This window comes from Procambarus clarkii, chromosome 22 (genome assembly GCF_040958095.1).
Source record: "Procambarus clarkii isolate CNS0578487 chromosome 22, FALCON_Pclarkii_2.0, whole genome shotgun sequence".
In the NCBI taxonomy this organism is placed as follows: Eukaryota; Metazoa; Arthropoda; class Malacostraca; order Decapoda; family Cambaridae; genus Procambarus; species Procambarus clarkii.
This window is the reverse complement of record NC_091171.1, coordinates 46251255-46275424: the sequence shown is the minus strand read 5'-3', so window position 1 is coordinate 46275424 and position 24170 is coordinate 46251255. Positions and strand designations below refer to the sequence as shown.

General features: G+C 42.9%; 1 protein-coding gene across 4 annotated transcripts in view; it reads left to right on the top strand.

The window, feature by feature from the left end:
• The window catches only part of Mnn1 (menin 1), a 53573-nt gene that overhangs the window by 12548 nt on the left and 16855 nt on the right, over nt 1–24170 (top strand). For 3 of the 4 annotated variants that reach the window (XR_011229353.1, XR_011229352.1, XM_045743792.2), the window contains exons 3-8: nt 1764–1870; nt 12455–12590; nt 14076–14283; nt 14819–15120; nt 20430–20545; nt 22882–23022. Coding sequence is in view for 2 of the 4 variants with exons in the window: in XM_045743792.2 (XP_045599748.1) it covers nt 1764–1870; nt 12455–12590; nt 14076–14283; nt 14819–15120; nt 20430–20545; nt 22882–23022 (1010 nt within the window). In the remaining 2 variants the exon portion in view is untranslated. The remainder of the gene's footprint in view (nt 1–1763; nt 1871–12454; nt 12591–14075; nt 14284–14818; nt 15121–20429; nt 20546–22881; nt 23023–24170) is intronic. The other variant, XM_045743810.2, reaches the window with a different exon arrangement.

The window sequence follows — 24170 nt, the reverse complement described above, 5'->3', positions numbered from 1 at the left end:
CGCCTGCCTGGATGGCATCATTTACAAACCTAGATTTATTGATCAGGTTCACACAAATGTAGCCATCATAAAACCAAATAGTCCTGAATTCGATTCTCGAGCAGAATGAGGTGTTTAGGAATTGTCCTTACACTGAATATGACTGGTTACATTGCAATAAATTGGCACACTGTACCTGAGAGTTAGGCAACTGTTGTGGGCTTCTTCATGGGGAAGGTCACCCATTGGTGTAAATTGACCTCTGTAGGCCTAGCAAGTTTACTGTTACAGTACCAGCAATAGGAAACTATTTCCCAAGGTTTAAAATTACAGTAATGATCCACCATTTACAAAATTTACATGATCTGGGTAACCTTATATCTATATTCATGCTCCTCTTCACAAAAGTCTCCTGGCTGGACATGGTGCTAGTGGGGGTTACTGGGTACAGAGCTACACGTATTAACCTACTCCACTCAAGCTTTGTCTGGTCTGGCACTTGTAAGGTTACTAAGAACATGTCTACATTTATCGATGTACCCACTCAGTCGTGACCTAGCTTGGGATTGGTGAGGTTACTGGGTACAGGTGTGCATATATTGATCCGCCCCACAAAAGTCTCCTTTAAGGTTGGATCGAGCAAATCCTATGTCCTTCTCCTGTGTTTTATTGATCCCATCTTTCATAATCTGTGTACTGTATCTTTACTATATACTGCAGTAGTTCTTACAAATTGATAACAACAGAGAGTAGACCTAGCAGTGAATATTGTCAGTGTGTTATTATTGTGTCTGTTCATATGCTTTCCTCTATGTGTATTAGTATTTGTTTACAATTTTTGTAGTATGATTGTTATTGATGTGGGCAGTACACTGATCTTTGTGTGGCAATAATGGCAGCGATGGCCTAGCTGCTGCTGCTGCTGCTGCCACTACGCCTCCGCTCCCAGTTCACCCAGCCTGACTTATTGATTAACCTTGACCTTGATACTACGCTCTTTCTCCTATGATTCTATCTCCCTGGAACTACTTTTTTTTTTTTTTTTCTTTTTTTCTTTTTTTTTCTTTGTTGTATTCCTATCTTTTTGCTCTTTACTTTAGGGTGCCCTGCAACTACCATGTCAAGTTCCCTGTTATACATTTCTCTCAGAACTTCATCTTCCCCAACTTCTTTCAGGTCCTTTAGAATATCCCAAGACCCCTGTCTCATATAGAACCTCAATCTTTCCCTGTCTCTTTCAGCAGCTCATTACATCTCTTGCCTCTCACAACATCTTATCCACTACTTCATCAGGCATCATTCACTGCCTCTTTTAGTATGCCATTCCTCTCTGCCTCATTCAGCATATCTTCCTCACCACATCTTCCTCGGTTGAGAGGCAGGACCAAAAGAGCCGAGCTCAACCCCCGCAAGCACAACTAGGTGAGTACATCATCTTCCCTTATATCTTGGAGCATTTCATATTCCAGTGTCTCATCTCCCTCTGTCTTTTCCAACACCAAGTCTTTTCCCATATCTTCCAAAACCTAATTTTCTGACCCTCCTTCAATGCTCCTGTTTTCTTTTCCTCTCTCTCTTAGCTTCCTATATAACTATTCTGTATTATCTACCTTTTCTAGCCTCATTTCTTAATGCCTGCCAACAGCCAATCTTGATTCTGCTGTGCCTATAAGATAATGTATCTTGGCTCATCTATATCACAACAGGCTCCTCAAGCTGCCAAGTACATACAAGTATTTAATTTTTTTTTTTTTTGCTCTGAGTCAATTGTAAATTTGTTGCAGGTAAAGGTAACGAGGATAAAAGAGGCATACCCGTGACGCATGATGTCTATAGCAAATCTTGGCTTTATGTCAATGGGCATCCTGTCGTATGTGACAGACACATGGAGGTGAGTTTGTGCTCAAGTTCTTAGGATAATGCTTTCATATTAGTGTGCATTTGGGATAAGATTTAGGGCCTTACTGGTTGTCATGGCTTGCCTCTTGTTTATGTTGACTTCTTTCTGTGTCAAATGTGATGGCTTATGTATGGACCTTAGTAGCACAATACTTACAGCTCTTTCTTGGGGGAACCGCTTTGGGGGCTCCCTGTAGCTATCTTTCTGAGAGTGCTCCAGATTACAAGTCACATCAGTCACAGGAGTTCAGTTTGGCCTACGGGGGACCAGAACCAGAACCTGGCCCTATTCTCAGAGACACAGAGAACAAATGACATGCCACCATTTCACCTGGAAAACATCTAGAAAGTCAGCAAAGCTTTACAGACAGTTGCAGGGTTCAAAAGACTCAAAGCCTAGAAACTGCTAGTTCTCCAAAAGTCACCATCTCGTGCGGTGGGTCCTGTGCTCTTGAGCTAAGTGCTGGCAACTCTAGGACTTGTCCTGTGGGGGCCATTTCCTTGTTATTGTTCCAATATTGTATTTGTTTCATGAGTGTTTTCTATCAGGTGTTGTGTGGACATTTTGCACTTTGAACTGCATGCATGTATGTAAAGGTTTCTTCCCTGGGTGTTCGTTTAGCGTTGCCCTTGCACTGATAGGGTGCCTTCTCAGATGTGTGTAGGAGGTTGCTTTTTCAATGCCTGGCAACTGAAGTGGAGTTCCTTAACTCAAGTATTTCAGGGGTCTCTTGAATTCTCTGTTTAGGGCCATGGTTGGTGCCATTCAAGTCGGTTGTTTCAGGGTGCACTTGATACTCAAATGCTTTGTTTGTAGGGCACGGTGAGGTCACCATTTGCAGTCCTAGTCCATTGGATTGTTTTTTGTTTTCATTCTTTCAGCCTCCAAGCACTTTAAGGAAACCTGTGCTTCCAAGCACAGGCATCCCCAGTGCCTGGAAGTAGCTGTTTGGCTTATTACCGGCCAAACCGACCCTAGTATTCCCATGTGAGTCTCTGACGAGGTGAGTTATGCCTAAAGGAAGGCCCGTTGAGCCCACTCTCACCAATTACGAGTTGGTAGGGTGTTTGTCCCCTTTGCTGTGTGGCGACACTTATTCTTTCTGCCTCTGCCATGCTGCCTGTTGGGTCAGCAATATTTACAACCCTGATTCCTGTGGGGTTTGTTCCCCACAGTTTCTTATCCTATCTGTTTCTGCTTTTGCAATTGAAGTATATCAGACAGCTGCCTCTTTACAAGCTCAGTTTGGCTGAGCTTGAGCACAGTTTTGTGCTCGGTTGAGTACCTCAGAATTGCCCTGCATGATGTTTAGGGACCTGGAATTGGAGATTTTGGTGATCTCCAGCTCGGCTCTGGCCTCTTCTCTTTTGTCCCCAGAAGATGTGGTACCCCTCCTGATTCTGTTCCAATTCCCTTGCTCGAGTGAGGAGGCAGTCGAGTCCTAAAGTCCTGCCAAAATAATGAAGTTTTCCTACTTGTAAGCATTGCATAAAGATTTGGCTCTGCCCTGGAGCTTTTATGGCAGGCTACTGGGGTTTTGGAGTGAGCCTCAATTAAGCCTTTAGATATCTTTTGATTCCTTCTGGTATTTTGTTCTTTTCGAGTGGGGTTGTATGCTTACTGAAGAGGGGTTTTTCTAATTCTCTTGATAGATATGAGATTTCTATGACTTCCTTCAGGGGTTATTTGCCATTCAGTCCTGTAGATTTGTCTTTCTGGAAGTTCCTCGTCCTGAGTTTCCCTTTCAGATGCTTGTGAAGAGGTTTGGCAGCAGGGACCAATGCTGGGTGAGGGACCAACACCTGCAGAATTTGGGCCATGCTTCCAAGATGGACTCTGCTTTGGGTTCTGATCAGCATTGCCATTTTGATTATGTTATGAGGTTCTGGATTCATCTTAGGGGGTTGACAGCTCTTTTCTTGGGGGAGCTCCTTGTGGTTTCCTGAAGCATCTCTGGTTTCTTGGACATCTCTGACAGTGTTATACTAATATATCCCATCAGTTGAGGAGTTCTATGGCCTACTGGGAACCAAGAGATGGAACCTGGTCCCCCCTCTCAGAGATGCAGGGAGTGGTGGCATTTATATATTAAGTTAACATCACCACCAAGGAAGACACCCAGCAAGTCAGTGAAACAAAACAAACCACTGCTTTCTTTAACCAAGAGCACAACATCCAGAAACGGCTATAGCACTCTCCCCAACAATGTAAACAAATGATCGAAATTTCATGAAAATGGGTGTCAATTCATGCGCCCCACCATTCTCCTCATTTGGAGGGAGGAAAAACACAGCTATAGGTCAAACAGCTGCTCAACCCTCAATTTTTCTCTATGGTAGTGTGTGTCAGGTGTCCTCTTTGTCGCTCTGACCCCCAGTGCACTTTATTAAGGTGTTTTGCCTTTGTGGCTGTTCTTTTCACTTGTGTGTTGCATGTGCCAGGAGTTGAGAGCACTTGGAGCTGCATGTGCTCAGGATTGCCTTCCCTGTGCACTCCCAGGTGCTGCCAGGACCATCTTCCTTGGGGTGTTCGGGTGACATTCCTTTAGAGGTCCTCCTTGCTTGTGGCGCCTCACCTTGGGGAAAGTTGGGGGTTTTTGGCTTCTTTCTTTCCCCAAGTTGGAGCATCTTGGCTGGTAGGGTGCACTCATTGTACGCATGCTGCACTTTATTACGCCGAGGTAGGTTTTCCCACAAAAGTCATGAACAGAAACTGTTCATGACTTTTGTGAGACCAAAATTAGAATATGCAGCAGTTGTATGGCGCCCAAATCTCGAGAAGCACATAAATAAACTGGAAAAGGTGAGAATCATGCTACAAAACAGCTTCTGGAATTGCAAAACAAGAGTTACGAGGAGAGACTAGAGGCGTTAAACATGCCAAAACTAGAAGATGGAAGAAATAGAGGTGATATAACCACCATTTAAAAAATACTAACAGGAATCAACCCAATTGACAACGAGGAATTCTTAAAAACCAGCAACTTCACGAACAAGAGGACACAGATCATGCTAAGGAAACAAAGGTGCCGAAAAAATATCAGAAAGTTTTATTTTGTAAACAGAGTAGTAGACGGTTGGAACAAGCTAAGTGAGAGGGTGGTGGAGGCCAAAACCATTAGTGTGTCATACGACACAGTACTGGGAAGACGGGACACACAACGAGCGTAGCTCTCATCCTGTAACTACACTGCGGTAATTACACACAAAAACACGTGCACACATGCACGCACGTGGTGTTTGTGTTGAGATTTGGCTTGCAGGCTGTGGAGGGGGGTTGAGGGCTGGGGAAGCTCCAGAGTTTTCTATTAATTTGGGAAAGATAAACGGTTATTATCATAGTGGTAAAGTGTATACGAGTGAATGAATATCTGGCAAACTGACAGAAATCATAAAAAGTTCAAAGAAACAAAGCAGAAATAGTGTATTTGAAAGAAAGTTGTCACACATTGTGAATGACCAGAGGAGGTGGGTTGACCTAACCACTAACCACGACCTCACCAGTCGAGCAAGAGGATGCACTCACCACCACATCATCTGCCCTTGTACAGCAACATTGACGAGGGGTTATCACAACACCTATCAGCATCATGGGAGGGCGAGTCATTATGTAATTAATGCAAGCCGTACTCAGCTAGTGTAACTGCTGTGTTGCTGGAGTTTCATAAAAACAGCTATGAGGGATGAATAGGATAGATATGGAGTGGCCAAAGGATATCAACCTAACTGTATGGAAGAGATTTATGGAATTAGAGGAACACATGAATGAGGAGGAAGAGAAGGTCATTAGCATAGTACAACTCATCCAGGCTTGGAGTTTTTATCTTCAGAAGGACACATCTGCTCTGGAGAAGGTGCAACACTGGGCAACACAAATCTATCCAGAGCTAAGTCATTTCTTGTATCAGGAACGGTTGAGGGCCATTGGGCTAACAACACTGCAAACCAAGCATGATAGGGCGAATCTCATCAAAACTTTGAAAATACTGAGCAATTTGAAAGATGTTGATCTGGACAATTTCTTCAAAAGGTCAGATGTAACACGAACGAGGGGCAATGGTTTCAAGCTCAACAAAACCACAATGTAGGACTGAGAACAGAAAGTGCTTTTTCACCCATAGTGTTATAAACCCATGGAACTGCCTACCCGCCGAAGCCATAAATGCGAAAACTGTTGGGTTTCAAAATACAACTGGAAAAGATCATTAGGGTAAATGGGGGGGACTTTTGACAAGACACTGGCTTCCTGTCCTCGTTAAGGAGTGGCCCTAAGATAAATTCAGGTAAATTCAGGACAGAATAGAAATGGTGGGAGAGAAAGCAAAGGGAACAAAGGAAGCGAGTAAGTTAATAGAGGAAAGAATTAAATAAAGATTTAGGGACTAAGACCAGATAAAACCTTTGGTGAGGCAGCAAAGGGTTCAGATAGAAAGAAGATAATTAAGGAAACAGTGTTAGAGGTTGTAAAAAGTACCCAAGTCATGAAATGTACAAGCAGGAGTTGAAGATAGGTTTCAGAGAGGAAGAAATTTACCACTGAAAATTATTTTTATGAACAGCAATCCAGTTAAGTATATATTGGTAGAGAAGAGATACTGTACTTAAGAAATGAGGAAAAGTACCATGCAGTGTTTATTACACCAGACATGTCTAAGTAAGAAAGGGAGGCAGCAAAGAGATTCAGAGAGGAAAAGTAAAGGAGAAATGCAAGGATAGGTTATATGACAATGAGTGTTAGGAAGATGGAACACCACGAGCATAGCTTTCATGCTGTAACTACACTAAGGTAATTACACGCACACACAGGACATGGGTTCATACTAAGAAAACAAAGCTACCGAAAAAACATTGGGAAGATCACTTTTGCAAACAGAGTGGTAAATGGTTGGAACAAGTTACGTGAGAAGCTGGTGGCCAAAACTGTCAGCATTTTCAAAACGTTATATGACAGAGTACCGCGAAGACAGAACACCATGAGCATCTCTCATCCTGTAACTGCATTTAGGTAGTTACACGTAGATAATTACACACACAGACTTGCACTCTCTCTCTCTCTTTCTCTCTCTCACACACACACACAGTTACACTCTCTCTCACTCTGTCACATTGTTTCTGTCAAAAGTTTTGCTTGTGAAACAAGTAAAAATGCAAGAGATTATGGAGTAGACTGATAAGCTAGTGAGCAAGTGGTATTAGGCTAATACTGCATGTTAACCCATTATATGAGCTGCAGCTTAGTGCTTGCTAATATGTCAGTTGTGGTGTTTCCTAAGCTAACGACTGTTCACGAGGCCCTCGCCCAAAATAGCCTCAAGATTTTTGCTGTTATAGTATTTGCTCTGCACCCCATTGGACAGGGAGGCATGGTAGCAGTGCTGTGGTTCTTTCTTCCTCGCTTGGTGTTTATTAACCATCATTGTCTGCCTGGAAACTAAAATAGTAAGGATGATGTACTTAATATTTGAGGCTGTCACCCTGAAAATAGGATCAAAACTTACAACAAGAATGTTTGTTTATTCCAGTAACTAGTTTGTGATGGCTATAAATGAAACAAACTTTTTTGGTTATGATTTTTATGTTAGCAATTTGTAAATAGATGACTTTAGATAATACATATCTATATATTGTTAAGTCAGCATGGGTATGGACTCCCATGGCTTGCAAAAGAATAAAAAAAATGTTTAAGTGACTGTTTTAAAAAGATTTTCTGGGGAGAGCCCCTCTGGCACCCCGGAGCTTACCAAGCTGATATGCATGTATTAGACCGTGGCATCAGTCTTTCAATTGGAGTTCTTGCTTATCGGGGACCACGAGCCAGAACCTGGTCCCCTCAGAGAGGCACGAGGAGCAACGGCCTATAAAACCCCTGTGTGGTTGGCAACATTCCATGTCTGCCATCGACTGAGTTAAGCACCCAGAAAGGTAGGCGTCTCAAAACAAACTCCACCTGGTTAAAAATTTGTAACTGAAAGCCGAACTATCAAGCAGAACTCCTCAGTCGAAAAACAAGTTAACAAGCATGACGTCACAATTGCCACCACTCTGCTCTCTGTGCAGCTCCCTCTTCCCCCTCCCAGAGAGGGGGGAGGGGTAAACTCCAGACCACTGTGCCAGCCATTGAACCCCAGTTCTGGGGCTGATGTGTTTCGTGGCGGTCATTCGACTCTGGCTCCTGTCTCTGTGCAGTGCCCTGGCGGCGGTGTTCTGCTGTGTTGTGGTGTGCAAGCTAGGAGTAATTCTCGAAGTACTGGGGCTGCATGCGCTTAGGGCCTTCTTCCCTAGGTGCTCTGTACTGCCTTTGTGGCTTGGGGTTATCTTCCACAAGTCGTTTGGGGACTACCTCCATAGGGATCTTTTGCTGCTCGGAGAGTACCCACCCTTGGGGTCAGCTAGGGTTTTCGTAGCCACTGTTTGACCCTTGGTAGGAGGTAGTATCGTCGCTGGTAGGAGCGCAAGGTACTGTGCAGCTTGTCTTGCATTTTCATAGCGGCCAGTTTTGTTCCTCCTGGGGGATGTTGTGCTTTTGTGGGGTTTTCTTTTTCTTTTTGTTTGTTGCCTGGTGGGGGTCTGCTCCTTGCTTATTGTCCACCCTCTGATATTCTGGTGGTCCCCCACAAAGTCCCCGTGATTGTACACGTTGCAGAGGTCCAGCTTTAGTTGTTCTCTCGGTAGTTTGGGCCAACCGATTAGCAGTATCTTGCCTGGGCTTCCCTTAGTAGTCAACCTAAGGGCCCCGGAAGAACCCTATCGAGGCTCTTTGGTCCGATAGATGTGTCCTCTGGGCCCCATCTCGCTTTATGCGAGCTCGAAGGTTGCTCTGTTCCCTTGTCTCAGGGTGACATTCACCATCTTTGCCTCAGTCATGTTGCCTGTTGGGTCGATGACACCTTTGACCGGGAATCCGGGGAGTGGTGTTTCTTGCAGGTGCTCCAGTTCACCCAGTCCACTGATAATGATCTTCAGGTGCAAGCGGCTGCGGCGTTGCATGCAGGGTTTAGGTTGCTGCAACGCACTAGGGTCGATGCCCCGAGGCTGCCCCGCTTGTGTTATAGGGACCCGGACTTGGGAGCGTTAGTCGCTTTGACTTTGGTTTCGTCCTTGTTCCCTTATCCTCTCCCTGGTGCTGTTCCTCCTGCTCTCCCTCCCTACCCCCCTCCTGCCGGCTCACAAATGTCTAAGGGTTTCAAAGTTGGGGCAGGGTTTAGATGATGGTGAGAGACGGGCAGTTTCGGGAGCTGCCCCATCCGGTTCGGCGAAAAAGGCATTTGAGCCTTCTCCTCTAGTCGGGGCTTTTGGGTCTGACCAGTGGGCACCCTTCTTTCCAAATTTTCCGGTGGACTCTGTCTTTTTTCGGAGGCAGGGGGTTTGGAGGCAACCCGTCCTCGCAAATTCGTAAAGTCAATATTGACTTATTAAATAAGTGCATAGGTGACATACTAAACATAATAGATACCCTTAAAAAGATTCATAGAAAACACCGACCTTACCTAACCTTGTTAGTATGTTAAGATAAGCATCTTATAGCTTCGTAATTACAATTGTTACTCAACCTATTATAGGTATAGGTTAAGTAACAATTGTAATTACGAAGCAATAAGTTGCTTATCTTAACATACTAACAAGGTTAGGTAAGGTCGGTGTTTTCTATGAATCTTTTTAAGGGTATCTATTATGTTTAGTATATCACCTATGCACGTATTTAATAAGTCAATATTGACTATACTGTACGAATTTGCGAGAACGGGTTGTTGGAGGATGGCTCTGCCCCGGGTCCTGGTGTGGAGGATACCTGGGCTGGGGAGGAGTTGGCCTGTAGGGCTTGGGCCCTGTTTGATCCTGCCTGGGTGTTGGTACCCTCAGCATGCGACTTGTTGCAGGGGGATGGGGGGTTCTTATCCTCTCCCTCCCTGAATAAGTTTGATATGGGTTCTGCTACTTTTTCCTGAGTTCCCTTGGGTTCTTCAGTCCCTTCTTTCCAGAGGTTTTTGGCGTTCTGCTTCCTGCCTAAGGAGGTGCGGGAGGCCATTTTGGCATACCTCTTGCGTGACCTGGATTTTGCCTCAGTAATGGACCCTTCCTCTTTTGAGTTCAGTTATACTTTTCCTCCTTGAGTACATTACAAGGTACCAGAGTCTTCCTGGTTGGCAGACTGTCCTTTTTCTGGGGGGAGCCCCTTTGGCTTCCCCGAGCTATCCAGGCTGATATGTATATCATTAGACTTTGGCATCAGTCAGTGTGAGTAGAGTTCTAGGCCTACCGGGGACCACGGCTAGAACCTGGCCCCTCTCAGAGAGGCACGAGGAGCAGTGGCCTATAGAAATGCGCATGGGATTTTGAGCATTCTATATCTGCCATCGACCATGACAAGCACCCAGAAAGGTAAGTGCCGAAAGGTAAGTATTCATTCCCCCTGTCCACGGAATGGACGGTCGACGCCGACTCTTTCAATTGGCTCTGCAGGACATGCAGGCGCCCGGAGGTGAACCTCTTCGGTGTGGTAGAGGCGTCTCCAGGTATGTGTGGCACCCTTCCCCGACTGCAAAGACTTTGGAGTCGATGCCTATCGGCAGGACTGGTCGAGGTGGGGGTTACCTGTACCTCTTGCCCCCAGTCAGGCTGTTGCTTTGGGTTCTGGCTCGGTTGGAGACTTACAAGGGAGAATAGTCCTGTCGGCGCCTTGGTGGCTGGCCTCGCCTTGGTTTCAGGCGCTGCTTGCTCGATGTCCGAACCTGGGGTCTTTTCTGCAGCTGTGCCTCTATTAACAGATCGGGCCTGTCTGGTGAATGGCTGATTCGATCTTCTCCAATCTCCGTGTCTGGTCTTTCTGATGCGGGTTTATCACCACCTGTATGTGATCAGGTTGCCTTCGTTGATGGTGTCCCTCCTGCGTGCTTTGTCTCGGCGGCAGTATAAAGTTAACTGGCGGTCCTTTTGTCACTTTTTGTTTCTTCGTAGGATGTATTCGGTTTTGGTTTGGGTTGTGCTGTTTTTCTCTTGGCTGTTTCAAGACCGTCATCTTATGCCGAATACCGTTGCCTCGTATCATGGGGGGCACTGGTGGGCCCTCTCCAGCTTGCGTTCGGTGTGGATGTTACTTCCGCTCCGTTTCGCAAGCTGTCTCGTGCGTTGTTTCACCTCAGGCCGGCTCAGAGCCATCCTGGTCCTTGGACCGGGTGCTTTCTTTTTTTATCTTCTCGATTTGTGGTAGCCCCTTTGGTTCAGATTTTTTTCCAAGGCTCTCTTTATTTTCCTGTTGGCTTTGGCTTCTGGGGGTCGGGTCGAGGAGCTTCATGCTCTCCTCCGGCACAGGGGTTTTGGCTCTTTTGGTCCTAGTGGTAGTTTTGTTCGTTTGCAGCCGTCTCCTCCTTTTCTGGCGAAGAGCGAGACGGCAGCATTCCAGAGGAGTCCTTGGGGTCATTGAAGCTTGGTTGGTTAGGCCAATGGTGCATCATATGCTGTGTCCGGTTGCAGCTCTTCGCTGTTACTTGCGCGCCACAGCATCAGTGACCAGTGACGTGCTGTGGATAGATCCAGTTTTCCTTCTTTCCTATCCTTACGCCATGACGTTTGCAAGTTTGCTGCTTTAGCTGCCGTTTTTGGTAACATGTCTTGGGCTGACATTCGGGCGCAAGGATTTTGGCTGTCGAACAGGGTCCTGGTAGCCTATTACCTCGTTAATGTTCCTGGCCCCAGTCGAGCATGTGTCGCTTTGGGTCGCAGATTGCAGCCAGTTGCCTCGACTTCGAGTTGAGATGCGAGTGGTGGCCGCCTCCTGGGTAAGTCCCTCTTTTACTTGTCTTTGGTTTGGTAGCTCTGGGGAGCTGGAGGGGCTCTTCTCAGAAAACCAGCGTTGAATGTAACGAAACGCCATTTTATGGCGAGTCCCGGTGGCTCCCCGGCAACTTCCCCACCTTCTGTCAGCGGTTTTCGTGGTTTTGGATATTCAGCCTCTTAACTGGGGTTGGATGGCCGGCACAGGGGCCTGGGGCTCCCCCTTTCCCCTCCTGGGGAGGGGGGAGCTGCACAGACAGTGGCGCGGTGGCGGTTGTGACGTCGTGCTTGTTAGTTTGTTTTTCGATTGAGGCATTTTGCATGATAGTTTGGTTTTTGGTAGCAAAGTCTTTCTTATTTTCTTTAGAATTTTCAAAGTCTACTTTTCTGGGTGCCTAACCAGATCGATGGCAGACTCGGAATGCTCCCAACTACTTAGGGGTTTCTATAGGTCATTGCTGCCTGTCCCTCTCTGAGGGGGCCAGGTTCTGGCTCGTGGTCCCCAGTAGGTAAGAACTCCAATCGAAGGACTGATTCCACAGTCTAATACATACGTTTCAGCCCAGTAAGCTCCAGGAAGCCTCCAGTACTCGCCCAAAAAATGGTGTTTCATTACATTCAATGTTTTTTTTTGTATTGGTGTGTTCATTAACTATGCTGATTCATCTTCAATTTGTATCAAGCTATCAGTGTGTTTTACATAACTTAATATGAAGTTAGGTAATAAGCGGCAGTTATGAGGGTTCTTTATAATGATTGATTACTTTGTCTGACCAAAGTTGATGTATTAATGGGCTTGCAACAGGTAGCCACAATAGTGTCCAATATGAACCCTGGCATCAACGCCACAACAGACTCGGAAGAAGTGATGCTGCTACAACAGGCACTCCTCTGGATGCTGTATGATGCGGGTCACCTTGCCAAATACCCCATGGCTATTGGTGAGTCTCATAGATATATATGATGAAATGAGATGGATTATAGCAGGGCCCCTATAAGGAGCTGTAGTGCTTTGTACTGAGACCCCTGTAGGTTTGGTGTTCCCATGCTTTTGTAGTAAGTTTATTGGCTGATGATGCTCGACAAAAGTTGGATACATGAGGAAATATATATAATATATTAAAATATAAAGTACTCCTAGTTCAACAAGATGATTATCAGAAGAGAAGGCCCCCATGCAATTTTAGAAAGTGTCCAAATTTGTTTGAGTGGTCTTTATTGAGCTATGTTTTGGTTAGGTCACTTAACACGATTACAATAGGTTATTCTTCTTGATACAACAGTGGTTTATATGTACACAGTGAGTGCTCCCCTCGACACACTTATGTTCGTACAGCGAGTGCTCCATTTGCATTCCCGTCTTCAAGTTCCTCAAACTTCCACTTTATTTTTTATCGGGGGTGCCATTCCACCTATTGTTTTCTTTCTTTCCTTATTATTTGATATATTCCCCTGGAAATATTGCATCTGAGCTCATATAATTTACCTTGGTTTCTACTGTTGTGATCATATCAGGGCTATTTTCACTAGCCCTTTCTATTATTTATTGTGCCTTTGTTTGTAACTCCATCCATATTGGTATATCATATCTTGGACACTGACTGTCCCTTGAATTCTTAGAGAATTTCTGTCTTGCCTGTTTTTACTGGTGTAGGTTACAAATGAGAGATGGATGAAGCGATCAGTTAGGTAAGAAGTTGATAGAAAGAGACAAATACCAAGATTTAGAGGCAAATAGTGGTCAAGAGGAGTTGATAGATATCGGTGAATGGTGTTGTGGAGCAGGCACAGGTTGTGGGCTAGCCAGAGACAAAGATTGAGAGGGCCGGCCAGGAAAGTGCTGAGTGTCAGAGAGCAGTGTCTTTGAGTGTGTGTGTGGGGGGATTGGGTGGGGGCGATGAAGGGAGCACTTTTACCACATAATTCTTAATTAACATAAAACAAGAACATTGATCAAATTTTGAAAAAATTACATTATGATAAAAATCACAAAAATCCTAAGGAGTATATAGTGCTCAGATAAGCTATACTCATTGATTGTTTTCAGCCATACTTGATGTGGTGCCTTGCTGGCTTGAGTTGTATTACATACTTGTCTTTTTCTCAAGGCTTATGCCCATTTTCCCTCCACACCATGAGTGGGAAGTGTGGTAATGATAATGAATGTTAGTTCCCTTCACTGTAGTGGTTTTGGATGTCTTAATCATGCTTTTAACAATTTTGGTTTATTCCAGTTTTATCATTAATTAATGATGAGCCAAAACCCTTGTTTTGAGGGATTTACCAGAAGAATACAAACTTAAAATCATCATTTAAAAAGTTATAAGTATGCTAACTTGTTTTGAACCAGAAAGCCTTTAGTAAATTTGTGCCAGTTGCAGCTCATAAAAAGTGTATACAACATTAATTTATTTTGTTATCTAAAGACAATTTAGGTGACCTGGAGGAGATGATGCCAACAAAAGGTCGATGTCCAGCCACCAAAATGTACGAAGAAGCTATCACGAGTGCAGTGCGCTATTACCAGAACCAACACGTCTACCCATACACCTATCTGGGGGGATATTGTTATAGAAACAAGCTGTATAAACAGGCACTCAAGTATTGGGCCAGAGCTGCCTCCGTTATCAGAAAGTAAGTTTCTATCGTTGAAATGCTGTAATTGACAACACTACATTACAATTTGATTGTTATTTTGCCATGTTAACTTCTCTAGGTGAGGCTAACATATCTTTTCCCTGCATAAAAAGGTGAAATATTGCTTTTAGATTTCTCTGGCAGAGTAAATAATAACAAAGTTTACAAGCTGTTTAGTGATAAAATCTTTGAAGCAGATTGATGGGGTGGAACCAGCATCCTGGGTCATCCCAGACGCGTGCATTAACCCATGGACCATATGCTTAAAATTATACAACCTGGTGTCTGCCTGAACCCACTACGGATTTGCCTCTAAACGTTTCTTAGCAGATTTGTCATGTCATTGTGATTTCACTGTGTAACCTGTTTAACTTCATATATATAATATACATCTTTACAGCAAAATACCTTGATATATAGAAATCATTATATAGAAAGTTATATATAATAGTCATAATATAAAGAGGGAAATGGATATACAGTATACAATGCAAAAATCATCTCGCTAAAAGTGGTGTGTGCTCTGTTTCAGTTATAATTATTCAAGAGACGATGAAGAAATCTACAAGGAGTTTTTGGAAATTGCAAATGAATTAATCCCACATATTATGAGGGTTGTCAGCTCTGGGATCTCGGCTAGATCTATACTAAAGGACCCGGAGTGTTTTGGGTACTTGTTAGAGTTCTATGATGGCATTTGTGAGTGGGAGGAAGGCTCAGCCACTCCTGTGCTGCACATTGGCTGGGCTAAGGCACTCTTCAATACAATTGCCAAGTTTGAGGCCCATGTCAGGTCACATGTCAAGATATCCTGCATAGATCCAGATTCCACAGGTAAACTACATTGCTAGGGTATCAGTGTTATGTAATCATTATTATTAGTTATCTCTAGGTGGCAGGGGGCACCTTGCAGTTACACATGCATGCATTCATACATAAATACCTACATACATACATATATGCATACTTATATACATATAAATTTATGGGGCCTGATGGTTGAGTGGACAGTGCTATCCCTCTGACTTGTGCTTTTGCATTTTGGTTTAATTTGAAGAGGATTTCTCCAAAAGTCATCTTCGTTCGAGGTGAAGAAAAATGAATAAATAATTGTAGAATATATTACACTTACAGAAATGTTGAATAAAAAACACTTGTATAATAAACAAAACCCAAGATGTAAGAATATTACAAATTCTTGAAGCAAGCCACATAAAAATAGAACACCCACAATAAATACCCAAATTACAGAATTATTCACTCTATCCACCATGAGAGTAAGAACAAGACTGGAACGTGATGATGCCAACATAGAAGACACTGCTCAACATGCCACGCCCACTACACCTGAATAGTCTGTATGTGCTTCATACCCTTTTTTCGCCCTATTCTTAACACTTTTACGCCTTTCTCTTCGCCTATTTGTATTTGTCTGCACCTGACCTCCCTAATGGTATAAATCCAATATGCCCTGTACTTTCCCATTATTTGAGAATGAACGATGTAGGTTCGAAACATTGTGTAAATTTATAATAAGTGTAATACATTCTACAGTTATTTATTTATATTTCTTTACCTTGGACAAAGATGTCTTTTGGAGAAATACTATTCCAATTAAACCACAATGCAATTGCACTAGTCAGAGGGATAGAAGCCCTAAACAAGAAAATAATCAATACAGAATATGCAGTTATATTCAGTGAAACATGTATAAATGAAAACCTGCTGCCAGTATACACAAATAAAATATAAATATATATATATATATATATATATATATATATATATATATATATATATATAAATATATAAATATATATATATATATATATATATATATATATATATATATATATATATATATATATATATATATATATATATATATATATATATATATAAATATATAAATAAAACATATCCATCCATTGCATCGGAAAATAAAATAAAGAGTATTCAGAGAAGACCTTGTGGATTCTCACTGAACACCTTAATATTTTCTTCTCCAACCACCCCTATTCTTTTTTTATGTTAATTTTATTACATTGTTATATTTACAGAAAACACACACACACATAATAATCACTGTCCGAAGACTTCATCCAGCTCTTCGGAGGTGGTTGGGGCATGTCCAAGATACAGCAAGCATTTCCTCTGTATCACGACACTGAGGCACTGGAACAGAAAACTGGCCACTCCTGAGTCTTTAAGTTTGCCTAATGAGTCCTTACCCACCTCCTTTAGGAACTTAAATGCACATTTATTTACCTCAGGTGCCCAGGGTCTCAGAGCCTATAGGTATGAACCTATAACAATGTTCTAGGTCCCTGTACTTATTAGTTTTCTGGGTCTCCCTGAAGGTAGCCGCCTCACCTCCCTCATCTCTACTGTGAAGTAGATAGGTATCAGCCAATGTAGATGCACACATGTAGCCCACACAACCTATTTACCATCATCCATGGCTGCAGGGTGATTCCATCTGGGCATTTGTGACTGTTGTCAGGTCTGCACAACTGAAGTTCCCTTTGTGCTGAACACCCAGCTGTAGCTAATCTTCTCTTGATAATGTCATCAACTGCTTCATGTCTGGCAATCTTTCCCTGTGACTTATGACAGATGAGACCATGGCTGCCGTATTGGTCTGCCAACGCATAGCCGCAGATGCACCAGTGTTCAGTGAAGATAGGGGCTGTTAAGCACAGGGCAATACTTAGGGCCTGATGGTCCAGGCAGGTGCCCAAGGCAGAATTATGGATAGCCAACAGGAAGTCCCTGGCATGGGGAGCTTGCACAGCTAGGAGGCATGCTTTGTCTTTCCCAGAAGCTTCCTCCAGCAATGCTGTGGCAATATTCTTCCATATGGGATTATCCCATTTGGCCTGATTGCAGTCGTTTGGAAAAGTTTGTCAAGGTTGAGAGTTGGCAAGATATCTCGCTGGCCAGCTCTGTCTGTGAATCTGGGATCATAAATCCCAATGGAGTCTCTTAGGTACTCTGGTATTATCTCATTCACTAATTCACCGGTAGCACTGGTCAAGGAAAAGAATGCCGGCAATGCTGTGTCACTTTGCGTTTACCTATACCCCGAGTCTAACCTGGAGCATTGCTTGGTCCCATTGGTCATCTTTCAGGAAGAGGTTTAACACTTTCATGGTTATTGATTTTAGGAGTGCATCATATACACTACTCTTAAAATTGGACTGTCGAAGGAGGGAGCACACCTTAGGAAATAGGTAAGCTTAGGCAAATCCAGGCACCTTGTTGGAAGGTTCAAAGCATCGTGAGCATCCAAAGCTCCCTATTCTTTCCTCCAGCCTTTTTAGATTGTTCAGCTTTTCTTTGAGGATTACCTCAATGGCAGTTGAGCCCAGAGGTGGCCCTAGCAGCACACTGTTGGTGAGAGCAATCACTTGGGCTCCTGGCAAAACAGTTCTTACTGCATCTATGATTGGTCGGCTAGACGAGATGATTTTGCACTTTGGTGGATTTAGGGTGAGTCCTAATTCCTCTCCCTTAGATTTCACCAGTTGTAGATTCCCTAGAAGGGACCCCTGTGTCCCTGCCAGGGTGCCATCATCCAGGAACCAGATGTTGAGTTCGCTGGTCAACCTGCTTGTGACCTCTTTAGCAGCCATGCAGAAAAAGAAAGGGGCAAGTGGGTCTCCCTAATGGACACCTTCCATTCACCTGTTCCCCAAACAACATTGTCGATTCCCTACTGTATCCTGCTGAAACGAAGGGGAGTAGACAAGGAAAGTTTGTTCGAACTGCTTCCAGTGCCACATCCTCTTTTACCTGGTTGAAAACATTTTTAAAGTCTTGCTTAACACTTTCGCGCTTTGTGCCCGCGAACACCGCACTACCTAAGGTGGGGATTGGCGTTCCCCGTAAGGGCGAGAGGAGAGTGTGATAATTCTGAAAAGTGTATACTCTTTTCAACTTTGTCACCCCCAATTCTCGTCCTAAGATATTAAATTTGGTATCAATGTGTTTGCAATAGAATTATCTAGAGGCGTAAATGCATATAAACTCCAAAAGCGCGGCTTACCACCCACAGCAAACAGAGAAAGTGAGAGCTAGTTACCCAGGATCGCGCAAGAGCAATAAAATGTGTTCAATCTTTACACTTTGGTCACCTCAATTCTGGTCCTAGGTCTTTCATTTTGGTATCAATGTGTTCGCAATAGAATTCCCAACAGAAGTATATGTATATAATGTCAAAAACCGTAGAGCGCTCCACCCGCCGACGTGATGAAAGCAGGCCGCTGTTACCTAGTAGAGAGCTCCAGGCCTTTCATTAGAGAGCGCGGTAATACTGAGAAGTGTATACTCTCTTCAACTTTGTCACCTCAATTCTTGTGATAGGTTTATCAATTTGCTATCAATGTGCTCGCAATAGAATTATCTAGAGGCATAAATGCACATAAACTCCAAAAGCCCGGCTTACCACTCGCAGCAAACAGAGAAAGTGAGAGCGAGTTACCCCGGGATTGCACAAGAGCAATAAAATGTGTACATTCTTTTCACTTTGGTCACCTTAATTCTCGTCTTAGGTCTTTCATTTTGGTATCATTGTGTTCGCAATAGAATTCTCTAGAGGCGTAAATGCATCTAAACTCCAAAAGCCTGGCGTACCATCCACAGCAAATGCCTTATTTTCTGGGAGGTGTTTAATATAGGCTTGTGCTACATGAGCTACTTCTTCACTGCCATGGGGGACACCAAAACCTAGTTGATGAAGTCGAAGCATCGTTGCAGCTTCCGTGCGGATTTTTGTGACGGCTGCCCTGGCAACAAGGCACCGAAGTGTGTTACCCCATGGCAATGGGTCTGACTCCATCATCCTTCTTCTTAAGGACACAAAAGGATGCTCCGAAGAAGAAGGGTTTAATTGTGTCTGGAATCAACCCAGAGAAGCAGTTGTTGACAAACTTCGTGACCTCTGACAGTAATGTGTCTGCAAGTTCGCAGAGAACTGGGTTTGCCATTTCCTTGAGGTGCTGAGGTTGTACTCCAGTGTATCCCCCCTGCTGAGCCTGGCAAAAATGACATGATGGCTTTGTATACCTCTGATGTTTGGGGGAATAGAGGTCCCAGGTCTGGGACATGTGTGTCCCGAGCAGTGGGTTCCCATGGTACTCTGGGAAGGTGCTTCTCTCTGTGAGTCGGCAGTAGCGGTATTTCTTGGTGCGATTGTGTCTTTACTGGTAAGTAACCTAATTGCCCCTACTTTGTTGCCCTCTATAAATAAAATGTATGTATGTACACATACATATATACATACATATACTGACAACATACAAGTGCATGCACTTATTGATGTATTACTGGATTCCAAGTGTCTTTGAAGGATACCCCCATAGTTTCCCATGAGTTGATGAGTTTATTACTGGAAATAGCATGTTGAAAGTGTCAGGTTCCCAGTCCCTGTGAGTTGTAGATACAGGTTCAGCAATAAATTGACAAGGTTCCCTCATGATAAGTCAAATTCATTTGCTGAACCTTGGTATTCCACAGGGAAATACTTATCATCAGCAAATTTTTGCTATATTGTAAGTAGTGTAAATAAACCTAGAGTTTATGGAATAACTTGCACTTTCCATAACCCATATTTACTTAACTAAATTGTCTCATTGATGTGCTATGCTGCATATTAAATACTGTCCATGCTTCATGCAGATCAATTTTGATGCCATACTTACTGCTTACGGAAATCTTTATTTAGCTTGATAACCAAGACCAGATCAAAGTGACTGCCAAACGATACTGATGTTTGTATATATTGCATGGCTTGCTCTCTGGCTGAGACCAGCATGAAGTACAAGGCTTCATATCTAAGGTTGACATGTTGCTCTAGATGCTGTTTCTCTGGTAGTGTCAGCAAGGAGTGGTCTGACACCGGTAACTCCCATATCAACTTGTGATAACTTCTTGCAAGAATTGTCCAAATATATATGGTTTGACCTGCTACTCTATATGAGCTCTGCCTTTTGTTTTAATTACTTTTGCAAAATGACTCCTTTGTACAACAAAATGAGCTTTTAACGCCCCTCCTTATATTATTATTATTATGGTATTCATAATCGTAATCTCGTATGAAGAACTTCCCATGCTTAGACATCCAAATGTTTCCTTGTTATCAGCAGATATCAGTGACGTACAAGAACCTCCAATTTTGGAAAAGTCTGCAGCAGAAGCCAGGACTTCGCAAGACCAGAATGGAAACATGGCAACTGACTGCATTAATATTACAGAGGAGGTTGGTAACTAGTCTGTCATTGTTGTTGATATATTTAGCATCCCATTAATATCTCTTGTTATACCTTTTCATCTGTTTGTATACTTCATTTGTATACATATTCTTTATGTTTCTTGAGAGCATAAATTGAGATTTTTAATTTTGTGATATGAAAGGTTTCTTAAGTCCTGAAATTAATTGTCATTTTTCTCTGTACACGCTCAAGTGAATTCCTATACATTCTATAATGCGATGATCATAACTGCATTATCTAAACAGGGCCTAACAATGCCAAGTAAAATACCTGAACAACCTTAGATGTCTCATTGCTAGTATTTCTAGATGTGAATTTCAGTATTGCATTTGCCTTGTTTTAAATATTTGCATTGATTTTCTGACTTAAGGTTCCTGCTAACCATTACTCTCAGATATTTTTTTGTTTTTTTGCCTTCAGATTTGCTAATTTCAACATTGTCCAGCTTATATCTGGTAACTCTTATACTCTAAGTGAGGTAAGGTAAGGTAACTCTTAAGGTTCTGAGCCTTGGCTCAGAACCTTACATTTGTCAGATTAAATGACATCTGCTAATCTTATATTTTAAATGCCTATTAAATTATTCTGTAATGACTTTGTCATCTTATGAATTTATTTCCTGCCTTATTTCTGTATCATCTATAAATTTGCTAATGATGGTGTTCAGTCTTTTGTTTAAAACATTCATATACAGTACCTGGTAATCAAGTGATACATTAGCAACGGTCTACCACTTGGACTTGACTTCATTTCTGCTAATACTTTGTTTCATTTGAAATAACCGTATTCTAAATCCAGATGAGGATAACTTCCCCAATAACATGCACCGCTATCTTTCTAATGAGTCATTTGGAGGCGGCAATCAAAGACGGCTGAAGTCACGATATATCATGTCATAATCCTTTCCATTATGGACTGTTTTAAACATGCTGGAAAGAATTGAGAGTAAATTTGGTAAACACAAGAAGCCCTTATTCATAACATGTGAATCATTTATGTGTGTTTCAGGACTGGCTATTGCATTCATCGATTTAAGCAATCTTTTTTTTCACGATTGTCTTTTTCTGGGGGTGCCCCGTTGGCTCCCGGGAGCTATCCAGGCTGATATGGATATATTAGATTTCTGGCATCAGTCAATGTGCATGGAGTTCTAGGCCTACCGGGGATCATGAGCCAGAATCTGGCCCCCTCAGAGAGGCACAAGGAGCAATGGCTTATAGAAACCTCAGTGTGATTGGAAGCATTCTATGTCTGCCATCGACCGGGTCAGGCACCCAGAAAAGTAAGTGCCCTCAAACAAACCCATTCTGGTGAAAACATTGCTAAAAAGAGCCGAACGAGACAGAACTCCCCAAATGAAAACACGCAAACTAGTATTACCAGTACGTCATCACTTTGCCGCTTCCCTGGTTGCGCAATCACCCCCCCCCCCTCTCCCCTCCCCTTCCCCAGGAGGGGGAAGGGGAAGCCCCAGACTTTCTTGGCTGATGTGACACTGGTTCTAGCTGATGGGCCAGGTTCTGGCTCGTGGTCCCCAGTAGGCCTAGAACTCCATGCACGTTGACCGATGCCAAAAATCTAATATATCCATATCAGCCTGGATAGCTCCGGGGAGCCTACGGGTCTCACCCAGAAAATGGCATTTCATTACATTCAACGCTGTTTTTTTTTTCACATTAAGCTAATTGTCTAATAGTTCAACACACGTGATCTGTACCCTTTCTTAAAAATTTACTCTAGATTTGCAACCAGGTCCAGATAGGCTAAGTACATCATGGCCTACACACCAGTACCAGAGGGGGGGGGGGCTGCCAACACTTCTCTTCTGGGTTTTTCTTTTCTGAAGCCCCTTTTGGCTTCCTGAAGCTACAATGCTGATATAGTGCCAAACTACTTGGTGTCATCAGTCATAGAGTTCTTTTAGGCCTACTAGGCCTACACAGCACAAACGTACTGTGTGAGCCTAGAGTATAAGGACACTTGGAGCTGCAGGTACACAAGGTTTTCTTCGCTGTATGCCCCTTAGCTCTGCCCATGCACTGTCAGGGTTCTATTCCCTGGAATGTTTGGGATTCATTCTCATAGAGGGTTTAGAGAATCCTAGTAAATACTAATTTTGGCCCTGAGAATTTTGTCGAGCTTTCAATTATTCTATTTGTTTAACAACTTCCTCCTGAGTAACAACTAGTCAAATTATCATCTTTACCACCTACACAAATTTGTGCAACTTCAGGTAAAATCTTGAGTTCTTGATAACTGCGGCCATATACTATTTGATGTAATATTTGAGTATGTGTATTGTATTGATGATTTTATATTTCAGGACATTGATCCAAGCGAGATGATGCACCGTTGGCCACCCGTAAGACTGGCATCAGCAAAGATGCGTGGACTGAGGGACTTACTCCTAGCTGATAAACTAAATTCACAGGCTATATCGCTTCAGTTGACAGCACAGTCCCAGGTCAGCATACATTGTGTTAAATGATTGTTGTAAAGATAAAAGGCAAGCAGAGGATACCTTATGGCACATAACCTAACATCCAGCCTCATACGTTGCAGGCACAGTTATTGTCATAAAAGTGTTGAAGTTTCCTGCATTTCAAAACTTATTGTAATGTACCTGACAAATTGCATGGTTAGGTTACCTAAAGTTATCATCATCAAAAAGATAGTATGAATTAATTGTGGGCTATGAAAATTCACTAGACAATGAATTTACATTCCTTTATTTCTCCTTTTTTTTTTAAATAGCAGTGACAAGAATACTTGCATTGATAAACACCTACCTACCTCCCAACCTTCCCTGGAAAAAACAGCTAATGTGAGGCAAAGTGTTAATGCCGATGACCTTTTCCTATCCCTCGCAAGTTAAAGGAAGCATATTTACCTATGATGAGCTTGAATATACAGTATCATTTACAGGCTCATGACTTGCTGAGAGGTATTGAGAGTTCAAAACTCCACTCACAATGCAAGGACACTTACAAAGGGTGAGCATCTGCTGTAAACCTCTTAATTGACTCCTGCCTACCATCCCTGCGCAAGCCCTGACGAGAGCATGCCCTGCACACGGATATGTAGTGGGTTATCCAGGATTATCTGTTTACTTTGAACACTGAGATCAATGCAATACTGGGAGAAACGGTTCGAGCCTTGCAAAAGCCATTGAATGTATTTATAACAAAATTCTATGCCTCGCTTTCATTTTGAGGTTGTGTAGTGTTTTGTTCACCCTGGAAAGGTGGTTTTAAGGCCGAGGCATGGGAAGGAATAGTGAAATGTGGTGAAGTCTTTTTACATACAGGTTTTCCTGGTAATTGTTCATAATATGATAGATTGAAATTAAATTCACATTGTGAAATTATACCATAGAGAGTGGGAAAATTCCATTCACCTGGGCTGTATGGAGCTCGAACTATGGACCTGACGCATGTGAGGCCGATGCTCTATCGACTGGGCTATCTATCAAAGCACAGTCATCTGAAAAATGTGGAAAATTTGGTGATAACCCAAAAAAAGGGGCATTCTGGTGCTGGGGGAAATTCAGATTTCACACAAATCTCAAATGATGTGCTTCAGATTTTTTAGATGCTACTGTATTAATTTATC